Here is a 15,312-nt window from a genome sequence, read left to right on the forward strand (position 1 = left end):
AACATTTTACAGGTTTTGTGCAAAATTATTTGTAAAAAAATAAAATAACATACCTTTGAAAACTAAATCATCTATTCAATATTTTTTGCTGATGTAGGAACTTTGCAACAGTACATAGGAAGTGTCAGGAAGACTAATTTGGAAACCAATATCAACACAAAATAATTAATTAAAATAGTAATTTTGTTGACTGCAAAATAGTCCACTAAAACATCAATTCTGGGTCATACATGTCTATATATATATATATATATATATATATATATATATATATATATATATATATATATATATATATATATATATAAATAAATCTACTTTGTTTCTTGTCAAATTATGATGAATTTAAACAATTATGTAATACACTTTCTGGTTTTGACAAGAGGACTTTGTCACAGTTTCATCCATATCCCCATCCCACAGACACAACTGATATTTAGATTAACAAGAAGTCTGAAGTCTACACAGATGTCTGGTTGAAATACTAGAGCTTGAAAGGTACTTTGTAGATGTTCAGGTTAGACTGCGACCTCTGTGCTGCATAACAATAAAGCATTTTCACATCCACATAGACCTGTGGTGCATCTTTTTAAACATTAAAAGGCTTAAGTACATCACAACAGGAAGCAAAAATCTTATTTTCCTCCATGTGATGGTGTCTATACATAGAATTGGGGGTTGTGGTAAAGTTTCCAGTCACGACAAAAGCATGTGTCATAATTCAAATTACAAAGTTTATTTTCCTTCCTATAATGTATTACAAGTGGTTCTAAATATGTATATATATATATATATATATATATATATATAGAGTGATAAAAATCAGTGAGGATATTAAATGTGCAGACAAGTAGTCGCAACTTTGACATCTACGCTGATAAGAGATGCACACTTCTCTTTTCTTTGTGTGAATCTGAGGTGCCAAAGATTTATTTAACACCCATACAGAAAAATGTCAGTCACTTCACTTTAACCATCTCCGTTATGCTTTACTGTAAAATATCCAAAAGACGCATAACTCTGGTGATATGTTTTTCCTAGGTGTTGAGGCGTAGTCTCCTGTACTACTAGTGTTTCTACTACTTGTACTAGTGCTAACGTTTACAGGTTTTTTTTCTGGAAAGAGGCATTAGGTAAGCACCTGACATGTCAATGTCAGTGTAAATGAAACATGCAATTGAATACTACACAACACATCATACTGTAATGTGGCTAGAGTACAGCAAACAACACAAAACACAAATTTACTCTGGGGTGCTAAATGCATAACCCTTTGACATTTTAGCATACAATGCACAAGATATGTCTGTCTGACAGCATTGTACAGGTAAGACCCATGTGGGCAAGCCACCAACACCACAAGATCAAGGGGCTCAGTCAGTCACTTTTCATGTGACAACAGAGGTGGACACAGTTAAAAGACAGGAAAACAACACAAAGAGTGAGAGAAAACAAAGAAGGAGAGAGGGTAGGACCGACAGCAACGAGACACTATGAGCCCCGCTCTGCTTATATGTGCATCAATCTCATGACGCAGTCTCAAAGGACAGTTCACCGCTCTAAGTTGTGTATTAGCACTGAGTAAGAGCGAGATAACTCTGAATTAGGTCGTTGACACCTCTGTGACAGTGGACTTTCTGCACACAGCAGTTGAAGGTAAGGCCTCACGCTCATTTTCACATCTAGTGGTTTAGACAATCTACCGGCCGATGGAGTCAGGGGAGGAAATGGTTTAGGTATAATTGACCAAAGAATAGATCGTTTTTCACGCATATACTACAATTCTAGTGCTGATCGCAGCACGACAACCCAATGTTGTATGCTGTGAAATTGGTGGTCAACCCGGTAAACTTTTGGAATCATTTAAACATGTTTTATGTTATCAAAATACAGGAATAATTGACTGAGCGTTTCAGTTATTCATATATATATATATATATATATATATATATATATATACACACACACACACATACACATACACACATACATACATACACACATTATCAAAACAAAATCAATTCAAAATAGTTTCCCAAAAAATGTCACTCACTCACTGTCAAGAATTGTTTGAGGAAGAGGAAGTATTACTACCTTGTTAATGTCAAGATAATTTAGGAGGACAGTTTTGTACATGGCGGGTTTCTATTTTAACAGTCCTTACAGTAAAACACTGATCTTGTTTTTAAGAAATTGGCCAACGCTGGGATTAGGTAACTAAACTTTTCAAATATAATCAAAATAATCCAATAGTTACAGAAGCTCGTAATGTTATTTTGTTATCTGGCAAGGAGGGAATGGACGTTTTACTAAGATTGTAACAATAGGTAAAATAATTAGAACAACAGTGTGATTCTAATGATCCTTAACTCATGATTGTTTTGAATACCACATGAAACATGATCTCAGATTATCTCAAGTCTATAGAGAACATTGTATAAGATAAGATTGTCACTGCACGTTAAACACAATGAAATTTGGCTTGGCAGCAATCCACTCAGCTTAGCAGCATATATAAAGAACTACAAATATTAATATAGATATAGATATGAGAGAGAGAGACATGCTCACAATCACACACACACACACACACACACACACACACACACACACACACGTTCTTGTTCTATACTCTATGAAAGCTATGAAAGTTATTTTACTATTTGAAGGTGTTCTGCCAACTTGAAATTCCACAACCCTTTACACACCCGTCTGACAGATATCTAAAGCTTTCAATACATCTCACGGATGGTTTTAAGTGCAATCCAGAGGTTTTCAAAAAAAGGACAAACCACCCTCCTACAGTATTTAACTATATAGATTATTGGGCATAAGGTGAAATCTTGTACATGACCTCAATATAAAGCACCATATATATTATTTAATGGTAAAATACGGAATTTTGAAGATTTAAATGAAAGACGGTGTCCAGCCATCCATTAAGTAATCACCTCAAGGCAGGGCAATAAACAGTTTGATATGCCCGGCTTGTGGACGGCTTACCTTCCACAAGCCGGGCATATCAAACTGTTTATTGCCCTGCCTTGAGGTGATTATCCCGTTTATTCTACTTCTTGCTTGCCAACATAATAAAACAATTCAAATACTTTAATAATTATGCATTTTCTTATTCGTATTGCATGCTTATTAAATGTATACTCTGTTTGAGTTCATCAGTGTCCCCCCCCGGGCACGCAAACCGAATCTATTAAAGGAGAACTCCGGGCAATTTTTACGTTAATCTTGATCGCTATACTTTTTTGAGTACTGTCTATAGCAAAAACCATGAGCCGAATTGGTGCTAGCAACATGGAGCTTCTGTAGCTAATACCCATAGCTCCCGTTAGCTAAAACGGCAGTTATGGGGGCATAAGCTAAAGAGTGCCTTCGTGCCTCTTAACAGACTCAAAATGCTATTAAAATGTCTGTGCAACATGAACAGGGCGCTTACATGACAACAAGATGCGTTTAGCAACTTAGCCATTGTTGAAATTCACATACCCTGTTAGCTGCTAGCTGCCGTCTGGGATGAGTGTGTTCAGCCAGGCTCCGGTAATAATCATCACGCTGCAGTCCCGTGTGTATTTGTAACATAAATATCCATTTAGTGTGCAATCCATCTGGCGTTGGTGAGTAGCAGTCTTGTCCATGTCGATCATTGTGGTTTCCTTAGCCGGGCTAGCATGCCCGGCCGGCGTCCCTGCCTCTGCTTCCTCCCCGCCCTCCTGGCTTCACGCGGCCGACAACAATCCAACGAGCGCCCGCTGGTCTGGTGGATGTCTTCCAGAAGACCTTTCAAGCCTTCACCGCGAAAAATTGTATTTTATTTCCCCCTCAAAAATAGATAATTGAGCACTGTTGTGGTTATGACCATATTAGTGACTATGCTACATGGAAACGGACCAAATTATGTTTGGGTCCTGTACAGTAAAATAGTGTTTTAGATGGCTAGCTGTAGTATCGCTAAGTCCCGTGGGAATTCAGTTGTAGCAGGAAAAAGGTAAATAGTAGTGTGCAGGTTGGAGGAGCGTAGTGTGTGAAGAGTGAAGATCGGAGTTGTTCACAAGGGAAGAAGTTTGGAGTAATGTAACTGGAGAATATAGAAGATACTGAACACATGGAAGAGGCGTTTGCGTTTGATGGTTGTCCTTATTTAGTCGAACCCGAGTATACAGACGAAGAACTAGCCTCACAAGAGTTGGAAAGAACAAGACAGACAAAGGGGCAAGCGGCAGATGAAGCATCTGCTTCAAGGACACGGATTTCGGGCAACTGGTGGTGTTTGTGTGGGTGTTGTGACCCAATGCCTACCGAGGAAGAAAGCCTGTGCTGTAAAGAGATCTCATCACACCTGTACAGAGGAATTTGCTATTTACCTTTTTCCTGCTACAACTGAATTCCCACGGGAATGCCCCCATAACTGCCGTTTTAGCTAACGGGAGCTCTGGGCATTAGCTACAGAAGCTCCATGTTGCTAGCACCAATTCGGCTCATGGTTTTTGCTATAGACAGTACTCAAAAAAGTATAGCGATCAAGATTAACGTAAAAATTGCCCGGAGTTCTCCTTTAACTCGGTAGGCCAACCTACGGCCGTCCGGTTGATTCAACTCGCGTAAAGAGTTGGTTGTCCCATCACTAGTCTAGGTGAATACTCGATTCTAATTGGGTGCAGCAAAAGTGTTATAGGACACTTACTAAAGGAGTTCCGGTGAAACTGACTGTTTACCGTTCTAAATTAATGCGCTACATTAAAAAGAAAAAAAGTTTGAATCCGTTATTTTCAACACTGTGTGGTGTTTCGGTGCCTCGTCCTCTTAAAACCACATGATGGCGCTAACACGCAAGCTGCAAGAAGTAAGTTACACTGGTCCTCTGAACTTACTGTGTTTCACAGCGAATAACGTCATCTCACATCCCACTACTAGTTCAGGCTGCGGCCGACAGTACACATCGCGGATAATTGTTCGTGAAAATCGTTATTGGCTGATAGCTAGCTTGTCTTGGTGTTAAACATTCTGTCAAATTATATTTACTGATTGCCAACTGTACACATTGTCATTGACTTTCAATCTTGCTAGCATAGCGTTAGCTTTCTGGCTCGCAGCTGTCTGAGCTGAAGGGTTCTATGAGCTGAGCGGACTATATAAATATCTCCTGTTGCCAAGGGTGGCAAGTGGTATCTAAGGTTCGTCCTATTTACTGGAGCAGTGAACAACGTTTGCATTGCATAAGAACCTTATGGGATGGGAATGATTGTTTCAGGTATTAGTTAAACCCTCAGGAGTAACCAGGGAAACAGAGTTAGATTTCCATTGTAAAATGAATTAAAATATAAATTAATGGTTTAAAAAAAATATATTTGGCAAGTGACCATGGTCTAAGCAGGTTAATGCCTGACGAGGTGTCCATTGTCAGGCAATAATGGACGACGGCGAGGCACGCATTGCATGGTTCACGCCTCACTGTCGTCCATTAATACCTGACAATGGCTATCTCACTGGGCATTAACCCTTAAGATAACATTGACGGCTTAGTACCATACTCTGTATAGACAGTGTGAATATTTTATATATTGGTTTCCTCTTTTCATGATGCCGGAAAGACTTTGATTAAAAGGTTTAATTTCCATGTATAGTCATCAGTTTAAAAAAAAGGGAAAGTTCTTTTTTTAATGGTGCTTTAGATTTACAATATATGAAGAGTACAAGAAAAAGACGGCCATGAGTTATTAGCTTTGGTCTTCAAGGAATTTATGCGTTAACTGACAATTCAAGCCAAGAACTGTGGCAAATTCTTTTATTCCCCCAAGAGAGCATTCATTCACTCTAATTTCCACAATGACAGTTTACCAGAGATATGAACATTGTACATTGAGGTGAAAACCCACAAAATACAGACTGACTACTTTCTCCTCCTATGGGTATAGTTATTTTAACAAATGCTGCCAGGGTGCACAGCAACATAACAGCAGATGGTAGAGTATGAGAAAACAGAGAGAACAGAAAAAGAAGAAGTTTGAGAGTTCCTTACTAAAAAGCAGGCTGGCTATTATTAGTCCATAAGAAACAGGTGCACATGTGCAGCAGGGTAGTAAGCAGGCTCGGCCTCAAGAGAGATTTCACTCAGGAACCCTCTCTCTTTTTTTATTTTCTCTCTCTATGTCTCCCTTATGATTATTGTTTCCTCTCTTCCTGCTGTTGCTTTTTTGGGTTTGCTAGCACAAAGTATACAACGCTTGGTCTATGTGTCACAAACAAGTATGCAGTTGTGCATGTTCCCACACAGACGGACACATAGGGGGCTCGGTATACGTTCTTGCTGGGCACAGGCATGAATATTTTTAACCTAATGCGCGTTCTCACCACCGCACAAAGGGTGCATGGCCCTTTTTGAAACTTTGATGCTTTCGGCTCAGCCTGACTGGTACAAAATATGATTATGTGGTCAGTGAATATGTGGAGAAGGTGTTCCACAGTAAGTGTGAATAACAAAAATAAAAATGAGAACTTAAAACTGTGCTTCGGTTCCTTGTGTGAAGTCCTGAGTGACAGTTAATTTCACAGCTCATTTATTAGGGGTCACATATAACTGCAAGCATCAAGAACTGTATGATGTCTCATTAGAAATGAACTTATCAGCTATAGGAAAATATTTAAAAAAAGACATGGTGGAAACATCAATGAGCTGAAAGGCATGTGTGCAAGCTCAATGTGTGTGAATCTGTGTGTGTTTTTGCGTATGACTGCACGCACAGAGGGGGCTGGCTGTGGTTTCAACACAATGTTCATCTTTCTTGCACAGCTTCCCATGAAACCACCCACAAACCAACGCGAATGAAAGAGACTATATTAAAAGCTGCCAGTATTCCTCTCGGACTGGTTATTCAAAATATCTTCCTGTTCGATTTCTACCTTCTGCCTTATGTAAAAAAATTGACTAACCCTTACTGACTGCATTTTCTTCCCCACAATGTAGAAGAGTGAAGTAAGGCAAGTAGATAAAAGAGAGGGAAAAAAGGGAAGTGGTGACTGGGTAGACAAGTCCATCAAAGAGGAAGATGGGGGAGATAAAGTGAGAACATGTTGTCAGACTCAAACGCAACTAAAGAATGGACTTGATGGTGAAAAACTGTATATACAGTATATCATTTCTATATGAAAAACTCAATTATTCACCTCTAAACTCAGCTGAATCGAATGCTGGGTACAACAGCAATCTTCTGGCCACAGAAAACCTCAAAATGCAATTCTGCATTTTAAAGTTACTTTGCAAAAACAGCAACAGAGTTTTCTGCATAACTAAAAGTTAAGTTTACGTTAAGGTTGACTTTTGGATTAGACTAATCTGTACAAAGTGAGCTCTCAACAACCTGTGGATCTGTACAGATCAGTACAGTACGGTAGCCGAGACGGTTCAACACAAATACAAACGCCACAACACGAATACAAAAGCTATAACACAAATACAAAAGCCACAACACAAATACAAAAGCTATAACACAAATACAAAAGTCACAACACAAATACAAAAGCCACAACACAAATACAAAAGCTATAACACAAATACAAAATCCACAACACAAAAGCACAACACGAATACAAAAGCTACGACACAAATACAAAAGCCACAACACGAATACAAACGCTATAACACAAATACAAAAGTTATAACACAAAAGCACAACACAAACACAAAAGCTACGACACAAACGCAAAAGCCACAACACAAATACATAAGTGACAATGGAAGTGAGTGTGTTGTTGACAAAGTATGTTTGAGAAGTAAGTGAAACATGGTTCCTTGCTAATTATGATTACTGTCGCTATATGATTGTCACAAATAAGCAATGTTCTTCAATATCTTTTTTATTTTCATATGTATGTACTCTGCCATTTAGGCTATGAAGCTACAGCTATAACGTTATCTAAATGGCCCAGCGTCTTTTAACGCATGAGTGCTACGTTTAAAGTCTATAGTTTGTCATGTTTAGTGAAGCGATTTAAAATCACAAATATTATATCCCACTGTTACGTGCTTGTAACTTGTTAACCGTATCTATCTGGTTATTGATCAGCTCCCAGCGGCAAATTCCCTCGGTACGGTTGGTTTGGAAAGTGTGTGTGTGCGTGTGTGTGGTTATGGTTACGGTAAACAGATGTTTAAAGTGAATACTCATTGTGTTACCTTCAATATGCTGCCTATTACAGTGTTAGGGGCGTAATATGTCATACATACACACTAGAGTGCGGATCAGGCCGCATTTTTCTGTCCGAGACCGGCCCGCGTCCGACAGAGCAGTAACCAAACCCGACCCAAGCCCGACAGGCATTAAGATATTTATGTCCAAGCCCGACACAGTTAAAATCTCATTTCTTTTCTCATACTAATGACACATGTACGTTAAGCTCGCTTTTATTAAGCAACTGTAGGAAGGCATTCGGAAATGTCAACAGATGAGCGCATCAGCGCACACGGGGCAACAAGTGCACATTAACACAGGTGCGCACAAGAGGCCCAATCATAAAGCCAATTGAAATTAACATAGGCCTACCAAAAATGGCCCAAGCTAACAGAACAAAATCCCAAAAATTCACGCAAGAGGTTCTGTGGACCTAGGTCTCTTAATGAAATTCAAATCAACACAAGTGTCCCCAGCGAAGTAACATTAACTTAACACAAATGTAGCTTATTGAAATGAAAATCACTCTTACCATTTTCCTCGAAAACTGTATAGGCTACTAAACTGCAACATGGGATCGATTTACATAATCCATCCATGAAAGTTTAGGCTAATCCTCTAATACACACATACACGGGTTGGTCTGAATGAAATAAACCCAGAATATTAACCATGACTGATTAACCATTCAGACTGTGGACTCTTGTGTTTACACTGTATTTAAAGCCATGTAAAAGGGTTTGTTCATAGACTGTATATTACCATTTGTACAGTCTATGGCTTTGTTGCATGTCCTCAGTGTACACACACACACACCCCCCTTCCTTCGTAGCCTACATACATATGAAAATACTGTACAAAGATATTGAACAACAATTGCTTATTTGTGACAATCATATAGTGACAGTAATCATAATTAGCAAGGAACCATGTTTCACTTACTTCTCAAACATACAAGAACCTTCCTCCTGCTCATCCGCCGGCTCAGTTTGTCAACAACACGCTCACTTCCGTTGTCGCTTATGTATTTGTGTTGTAGCTTTTGCGTTTGTGTTGGGGCTTTTGCGTTTGTGTTGTAGCTTTTGCGTTTGTGTTGTGGCTTTGTATTTGTGTTGAACTGTCTCGGCCACCGTAGTGCAGTAGCTATTGTTTGAAATAAGGAACTAGGTATGATTGTTGCTGCATGAACTCATCGTTGTAAACAACTGTGTACTATAACAGCATATTGATTATCAAACACATTGTTCTTTGTCTGCTTGTTTCCCGTCACATTCATGTGGTTTAAACAGGTGAGAGTGTATGTAGTTGTCATGTTTGAGTGCTGGAGGTGTTAGACAGAGTAAGGTGCAACTGAGTGTACTGTAGTAGCCTCTGTAGCAGAGAAAACCATATGCGCAGCCTTAAGGCCCGGACACACAGAGCCGATAATCGGCCGTTGGACAGCCTAGCGAGGTCAGTGACTCGAGTCTGTTCGGTGTGTTCCGTGCAGTCGTCCGTCCGAGGGGCCGTCGTCCTTCATTTTGGCCGATTTGACATGTATAATCGGCGGGGCGGGCACTTTGATGATCTGAAATGAAGACAGATTCAGCAACTACATGGCCTATTTCTCGCTTAAAATGTTTTCAGAAACACGTTTCGGTGAACTATTTTAGTACAATATGAGATTTCAATATGTATTCTGAACAAGCCGCCATGACAGTCTGTCTTTGAATTTCCGGAGAAACCAGACCCACGTGACGCGTTCGTCCAATCAGCTGCCGGTTTAAATTTTTGGGCGACAATACAGATTAGCGCCGCCTGCTGTTATGGAGACGTATTACGTCTCGTCTCTTCGGTGTGTTCTGAGGCATTGTTTTGACCAACTTGGGGAGACTGATCAGTCCAACTGCCTTCTCTGCCAACGGTTGGCTGTCTGGTTGGTGTGTAAGCAGCTTTACCCGTTACTAGTTGTGTGCTACAGTAGACTGCAAAAGAGTCCTTTGGATAATTAAGTCCCACTCTCATGGCTAACACAAACATGTAGATATAACTTCACAAATCAAGGTAAATATTAACATCAATCAATCATATATGGTATAATTCCAGTGGAATGTAATTTGCCAGTTCCTTCAATTTGTGCATTAAAAATAGTTTTAATTAGAATAGTAATAAATATATATGTATCAAAATCAGAATCAGCTATTTTGGCAAAGTAAGTGTGTATAGGAGGTGTGAGGAATTTGACTCGGTTTTAGTTAATCTCAATGTACTTGCACAGAAATAGGCATACCAGCTGAAAACAAGGACAAAAGATGTATGTATATAGAAATACATTTGTTGTAAATGTGTTATAATTTAAGACAAGACAGAGTGCAAAGGGTGCTGGGATAAATATGGAATTTGTAATGTAACAGGTCGCTGTATACATGAAGTAGTTGGATTTGGAAGTATATGTAGCGTGCTTATTTGTATTAAAAGTGATGCTATTTACATGTTAAAAAAACTGTATAAACTATAAAGATATATAATTTACAGGTACGGTGAAGTACAGTTGATGTTTGCTGTTACAGGGTTATTGACACTAAATAACTAGTCTATATCGACGACGTTTCATTTCCAGGATTGTTCAGCCGAACATTCCGCCAGACGCCCGTTTTTTTCCCCGGCCTGATGTCTATCTCCTTCCACTTTCTTTGTGTTGGCATTCTAAACTCCGGTCAATTTATTTCTTTGTGTTGGCATTCTAAACTCCGGTCGATTCATGAGGCTATGGTTAACTGCTCCCCAGACAGCTAGCTAGACTATCTGTCAAATCTGAATTTTCTGTTGCATGACTAAAACAACTTTTGAACGTACACGTTCCACCAAAACAAGTTCCTTCCCAAGTCTAGGTCTATATTGCAGAGGTACTGTCATTGAGTCTGGCACGTAGACGATTGTGATTGGTTTAAAGAAATGCCAATAAACCAGAGCACGTTTTTCTCCTATCCCAGAATGCTGTGTGGACTAGCCAGACCTTCCTCCGCAGCACTGTGGAGGAACAGTCTGGCAATGTTAGAACCGGTTACCTGGTACACTCAAGACAGTTAGAAGCATAGGCAGTTTTAAACAGAGGTTGAAAGTATGGCTTAGGTTCCAATTGTAGTCGTTATCATATCATAGTCTATTTTTATTGTTAATTTTTCTGTATAATACGGATGAATTTGTTTAATGTATGATGAATGACTGATGTGTGATTTGCTGCCACTTGTCCCCTCCCACTTCCCTTATAGGGACCACAATGGAAATAAGTCTTTGGGCTTTATTGTGTCATCCCTGACTAGTTATGTATTTTTAATGTATGACACATGTACTGTTTCATATTTTTATAGTTAAGTGGTCAAATAAAATCAATCAATCAATCAATCAATCAATGTGAGACTACTAAATAACTGACTTAAATGTTAATCAGAGTGATGGCCTGTGGGAAGAAACTGTTCTTGTGTCTGGTTGTTTGGGCGGTAGCGCCTACCAGAGGGAAGAAGTTATAACAGGTTCTGTCCAGGGTGTAAAGGGTCTGCAGTGTTCAGAGTACTGCTTGTTTCCTGCCAGTTTCCTGACTCTGGAGGAGTAAAAGTCCTGAATGGAAATTGATTGATGATTTTTTTCTGCAGTCCTGACTGTCTGTTGTAGTCTGTGCCTGTCCTACTTGGTAGCTGATCCAAACTAAACAGTGGTCAGGTTTCCATCCAAATGTATCACAAATTTGTACTGAATTTTAAGAAAAATCGACAAAAGAAAATACAAAGAATGGTTATGTTCAGAATGGTAACGGTGGGCAGTGTTGGGCGGCTTCTCCTGAAGGTTGTTCTGACTGCACCAGAGGGCCAGCTGTTTAACCTCCCATCTGTGCTGTCTGCGTCTCCTGAGTGGTGTATAATAATAATAATAATAATAATAATAATAATAATAATAATCTAAGATTCTCTACAATATTTATCATCTCAGCACACTCCAATTACATGTTTACAATGACATTCAACACTAACTCAGTTTCAGTAGTTGTGTTGTTGCTTTTAAAAGGAATATTCTTAACATGACCCATTGTTGACTTTTCATTATTCTTCCCCAGAGCTGACAGCTGTGGATATCACATGTAAAAAGATTGTCAGCAGTCTCACAGACTCCAGTCATCACCGCATTCAGAAATACTACGGTGCTTTTATCGAAGACAAACCAAGATAAGAAGAGGTACAACGCAAATCAGATAAGGTTATCATTATGCAAGAAGAAAGTACCTGTATTACTCAACTTCCCACACAAGACAAAAAAAAAAAAACTCTCCTCTATTCTTCTTGATTTCAGGTCTGGGTACGTTGCTTCTCATTTATTCATCTACCATGGAGTCCCAGTCGTCACCTTTTTATAGAGGCGAAGAAGGCCATATTTTACAAGTGGACGAGGAACTGGTGCGTAGGGGACCCCGTCGCAAAAGGGAGTTTATACCTGAGGAGAGGAAGGATGCCCTCTACTGGGAGAAACGTCGTAAGAACAACGAGGCAGCCAAACGCTCACGGGAGAAGAGAAGGATGAATGACTATGTGCTGGAGTCTCATCTCATGGCCATGAAAGAAGAAAATACCAGGCTCAGTGCTGAATTAATGGCCATCAAGCTGCGCTTTGGCCTGATCCACCCTGCAGCCTTCACTGCTCACCAGAGTAACCAACTGCAACACCATGTCCACAGCAGCACCCAACCTATCACTGCCACTAGCACGCACCACCAGTCCCTGCAGAGGGACTACAACTGGGGTGGCAGAGACTCTTCTGTTATGCCAATACACCAACCACCTCACCCTGTCTTCATCCCTGCATATGCCCTCCATACAATGAGAGGCTATTCATATTTGAACATGTCTGCAACTACTGGATCTGGCCTCCTCACTCCACTTGGCCTTTCTCGAAATCTCCTGCCCCCCCATTCGTCCCCTCCTGGAACTCATCTACTGAAACCCATTCCTACGAGAGCTGCCTCGGATGAGGATGAGGAGCAGCAGGTCCCGGGGGTGTTGTCCCGGTCCTGCCCTGCTCCACCTCGCAAAATCTCCCCCAGAGTCAGAAACTACTCTCCACCAAGACAATACATTTCCGACTGACTGTCCAATAGAGAAAGGTTTATGTACCAACTGAATGACTGAGAAACAAATTCTTCATTTCTCTCCACATACTGCCAAATATTTCTGCTGACACTGTAAGAGCTCTATTTTTGTGAAATCATGGTGCATATAAAAGGCTCTGACACACCAACCCGAAGGCTGACTGTCGGCAGAAAAGGCAGTCAGACTGATCATTCGGCTCCCGTCTCCCCGAGTGGGTCAAAAAAGTGCCTCGGAACACACCGAAGCGATGGCGACTTGAGCGTACGTTCTGCACATGCGCGAGTCGTAATACGTCTCCATAACAGCAGGCCGCTAATCTCTATTGTCGCCCAAAAAATGAAAACCGGAAATGACCAACGCGTCACGTGGGTCTGGCTTCTCCCAAATTTCAAAGCCGACCATAATGGCGGCTCGTTCGGAATACGATCTCGTATTTTATGCTCGTCATTTCCGGGAAGTGTTTTAACATAAGTGCACTGATTCGCTAGTCAAGGGCTAGCACTACACCAATCAGATTGGTCATTGAGTCCGACTGCCCACTGGCCGATTCAACAAGTCAAATCGGCCCAAATTAAAGCTGACGGCTCCTCCGACTGACAACGGCACAGAACACACCAAACAGACTTGAGTCACCGACCTCGCCAGACTGTCCGACGGCCGATAATCGGGTTGGTGTGTCAGCGCCTTAAACCTTCACGCCAGGGATAGACCGATTATCGGCCCTGGCCGATTATCAGGCCATTTTTGGCAGTTTGCAGATTATCTGTATCAGCGTTTTATTTGCATGATAACCGATAAAGTTAATTAATTAAAAAGTGTGCTACTTAGGCTCGGCTACAGCTCTGTGTCTGTCCCTCTGCTTCGGTTTCACTCACCACTGAGTCTGATTTAATGTCCCGCCCACAACTCTATTATATATTATATTATATTAATATATATATATATATATATATACAGTGGGGCAAAAAAGTATTTAGTCAGCCACCAATTGTGCAAGTTCTCCCACTTAAAAAGATGAGAGAGGCCTGTAATTTTCATCATAGGTACACTTCAACTATGAGAGACAAAATGAGAAAAGAAATCCAGAAAATCACATTGTAGGATTTTTAATGAATTTATTGGTAAATTCCTCGGTAAAATAAGTATTTGGTCACCTACAAACAAGCAAGATTTCTGGCTCTCACAGACCTGTAACTTCTTCTTTAAGAGGCTCCTCTGTCCTCCACTCGTTACCTGTATTAATGGCACCTGTTTGAACTTGTTAGCAGTGTAAAAGACACCTGTCCACAACCTCAAACAGTCACACTCCAAACTCCACTATGGCCAAGACCAAAGAGCTGTCAAAGGACACCAGAAACAAAATTGTAGACCTGCACCAGGCTGGGAAGACTGAATCTGCAATAGGTAAGCAGCTTGGTGTGAAGAAATCAACTGTGGGAGCAATTATAAGAAAATGGAAGACATACAAGACCACTGATAATCTCCCTCGATCTGGGGCTGCACGCAAGATCTCACCCCGTGTGGTCAAAATGATCACAAGAACGGTGAACAAAAATCCCAGAACCACACGGGGGGACCTAGTGAATGACCTACAGAGAGCTGGGACCAAAGTAACAAAGGCTAACATCAGTAACACACTACGCCGCCAGGGACTCAAATCCTGCAGTGCCAGACGTGTCCCCCTGCTTAAGCCAGTACATGTCCAGGCCTGTCTGAGGTTTGCTAGAGAGCATTTGGATGATCCAGAAGAGGATAGGGAGAATGTCATATGGTCAGATGAAACCAAAATAGAACTTTTTGGTAAAAACTCAACTCGTCGTGTTTGGAGGAGAAAGAATGCTGAGTTGCATCCAAAGAACACCATACCTACTGTGAAGCATGGGGGTGGAAACATCATGCTTTGGCGCTGTTTTTCTGCAAAGGGACCAGGACGACTGATCCGTGTAAAGGAAAGAATGAATGGGGCCATGTATCGTGAGATTTTGAGTGAAAACCTCCTTCCATCAGCAAGGGCA

General features: G+C 40.6%; 1 protein-coding gene across 1 annotated transcript; it reads left to right on the forward strand.

Moving 5' to 3' along the window:
• The first annotated feature begins 1,436 nt into the window (after positions 1–1,436).
• Positions 1,437–13,610, forward strand: nfil3-4 (nuclear factor, interleukin 3 regulated, member 4). Its single transcript, XM_031318488.2, has 3 exons — positions 1,437–1,656; positions 12,271–12,389; positions 12,504–13,610. The coding sequence occupies exon 3, from the start codon at positions 12,539–12,541 to the stop codon at positions 13,292–13,294; it is 756 nt and encodes a 251-aa protein (XP_031174348.1). The 5' UTR covers positions 1,437–1,656; positions 12,271–12,389; positions 12,504–12,538; the 3' UTR covers positions 13,295–13,610.
• The last annotated feature ends 1,702 nt before the right edge of the window (positions 13,611–15,312 follow it).

The sequence above is a fragment of the Sander lucioperca genome, chromosome 11 (assembly GCF_008315115.2).
Source record: "Sander lucioperca isolate FBNREF2018 chromosome 11, SLUC_FBN_1.2, whole genome shotgun sequence".
NCBI classification, from domain to species: domain Eukaryota; kingdom Metazoa; phylum Chordata; class Actinopteri; order Perciformes; family Percidae; genus Sander; species Sander lucioperca.

What these genes read in the sequence shown, in the direction of transcription:
- nfil3-4 (XM_031318488.2), top strand. Translation starts at nt 12,539, where the DNA reads ATGGAGTCCCAGTCGTCACCTTTTTATAGAGGCGAAGAAGGCCATATT.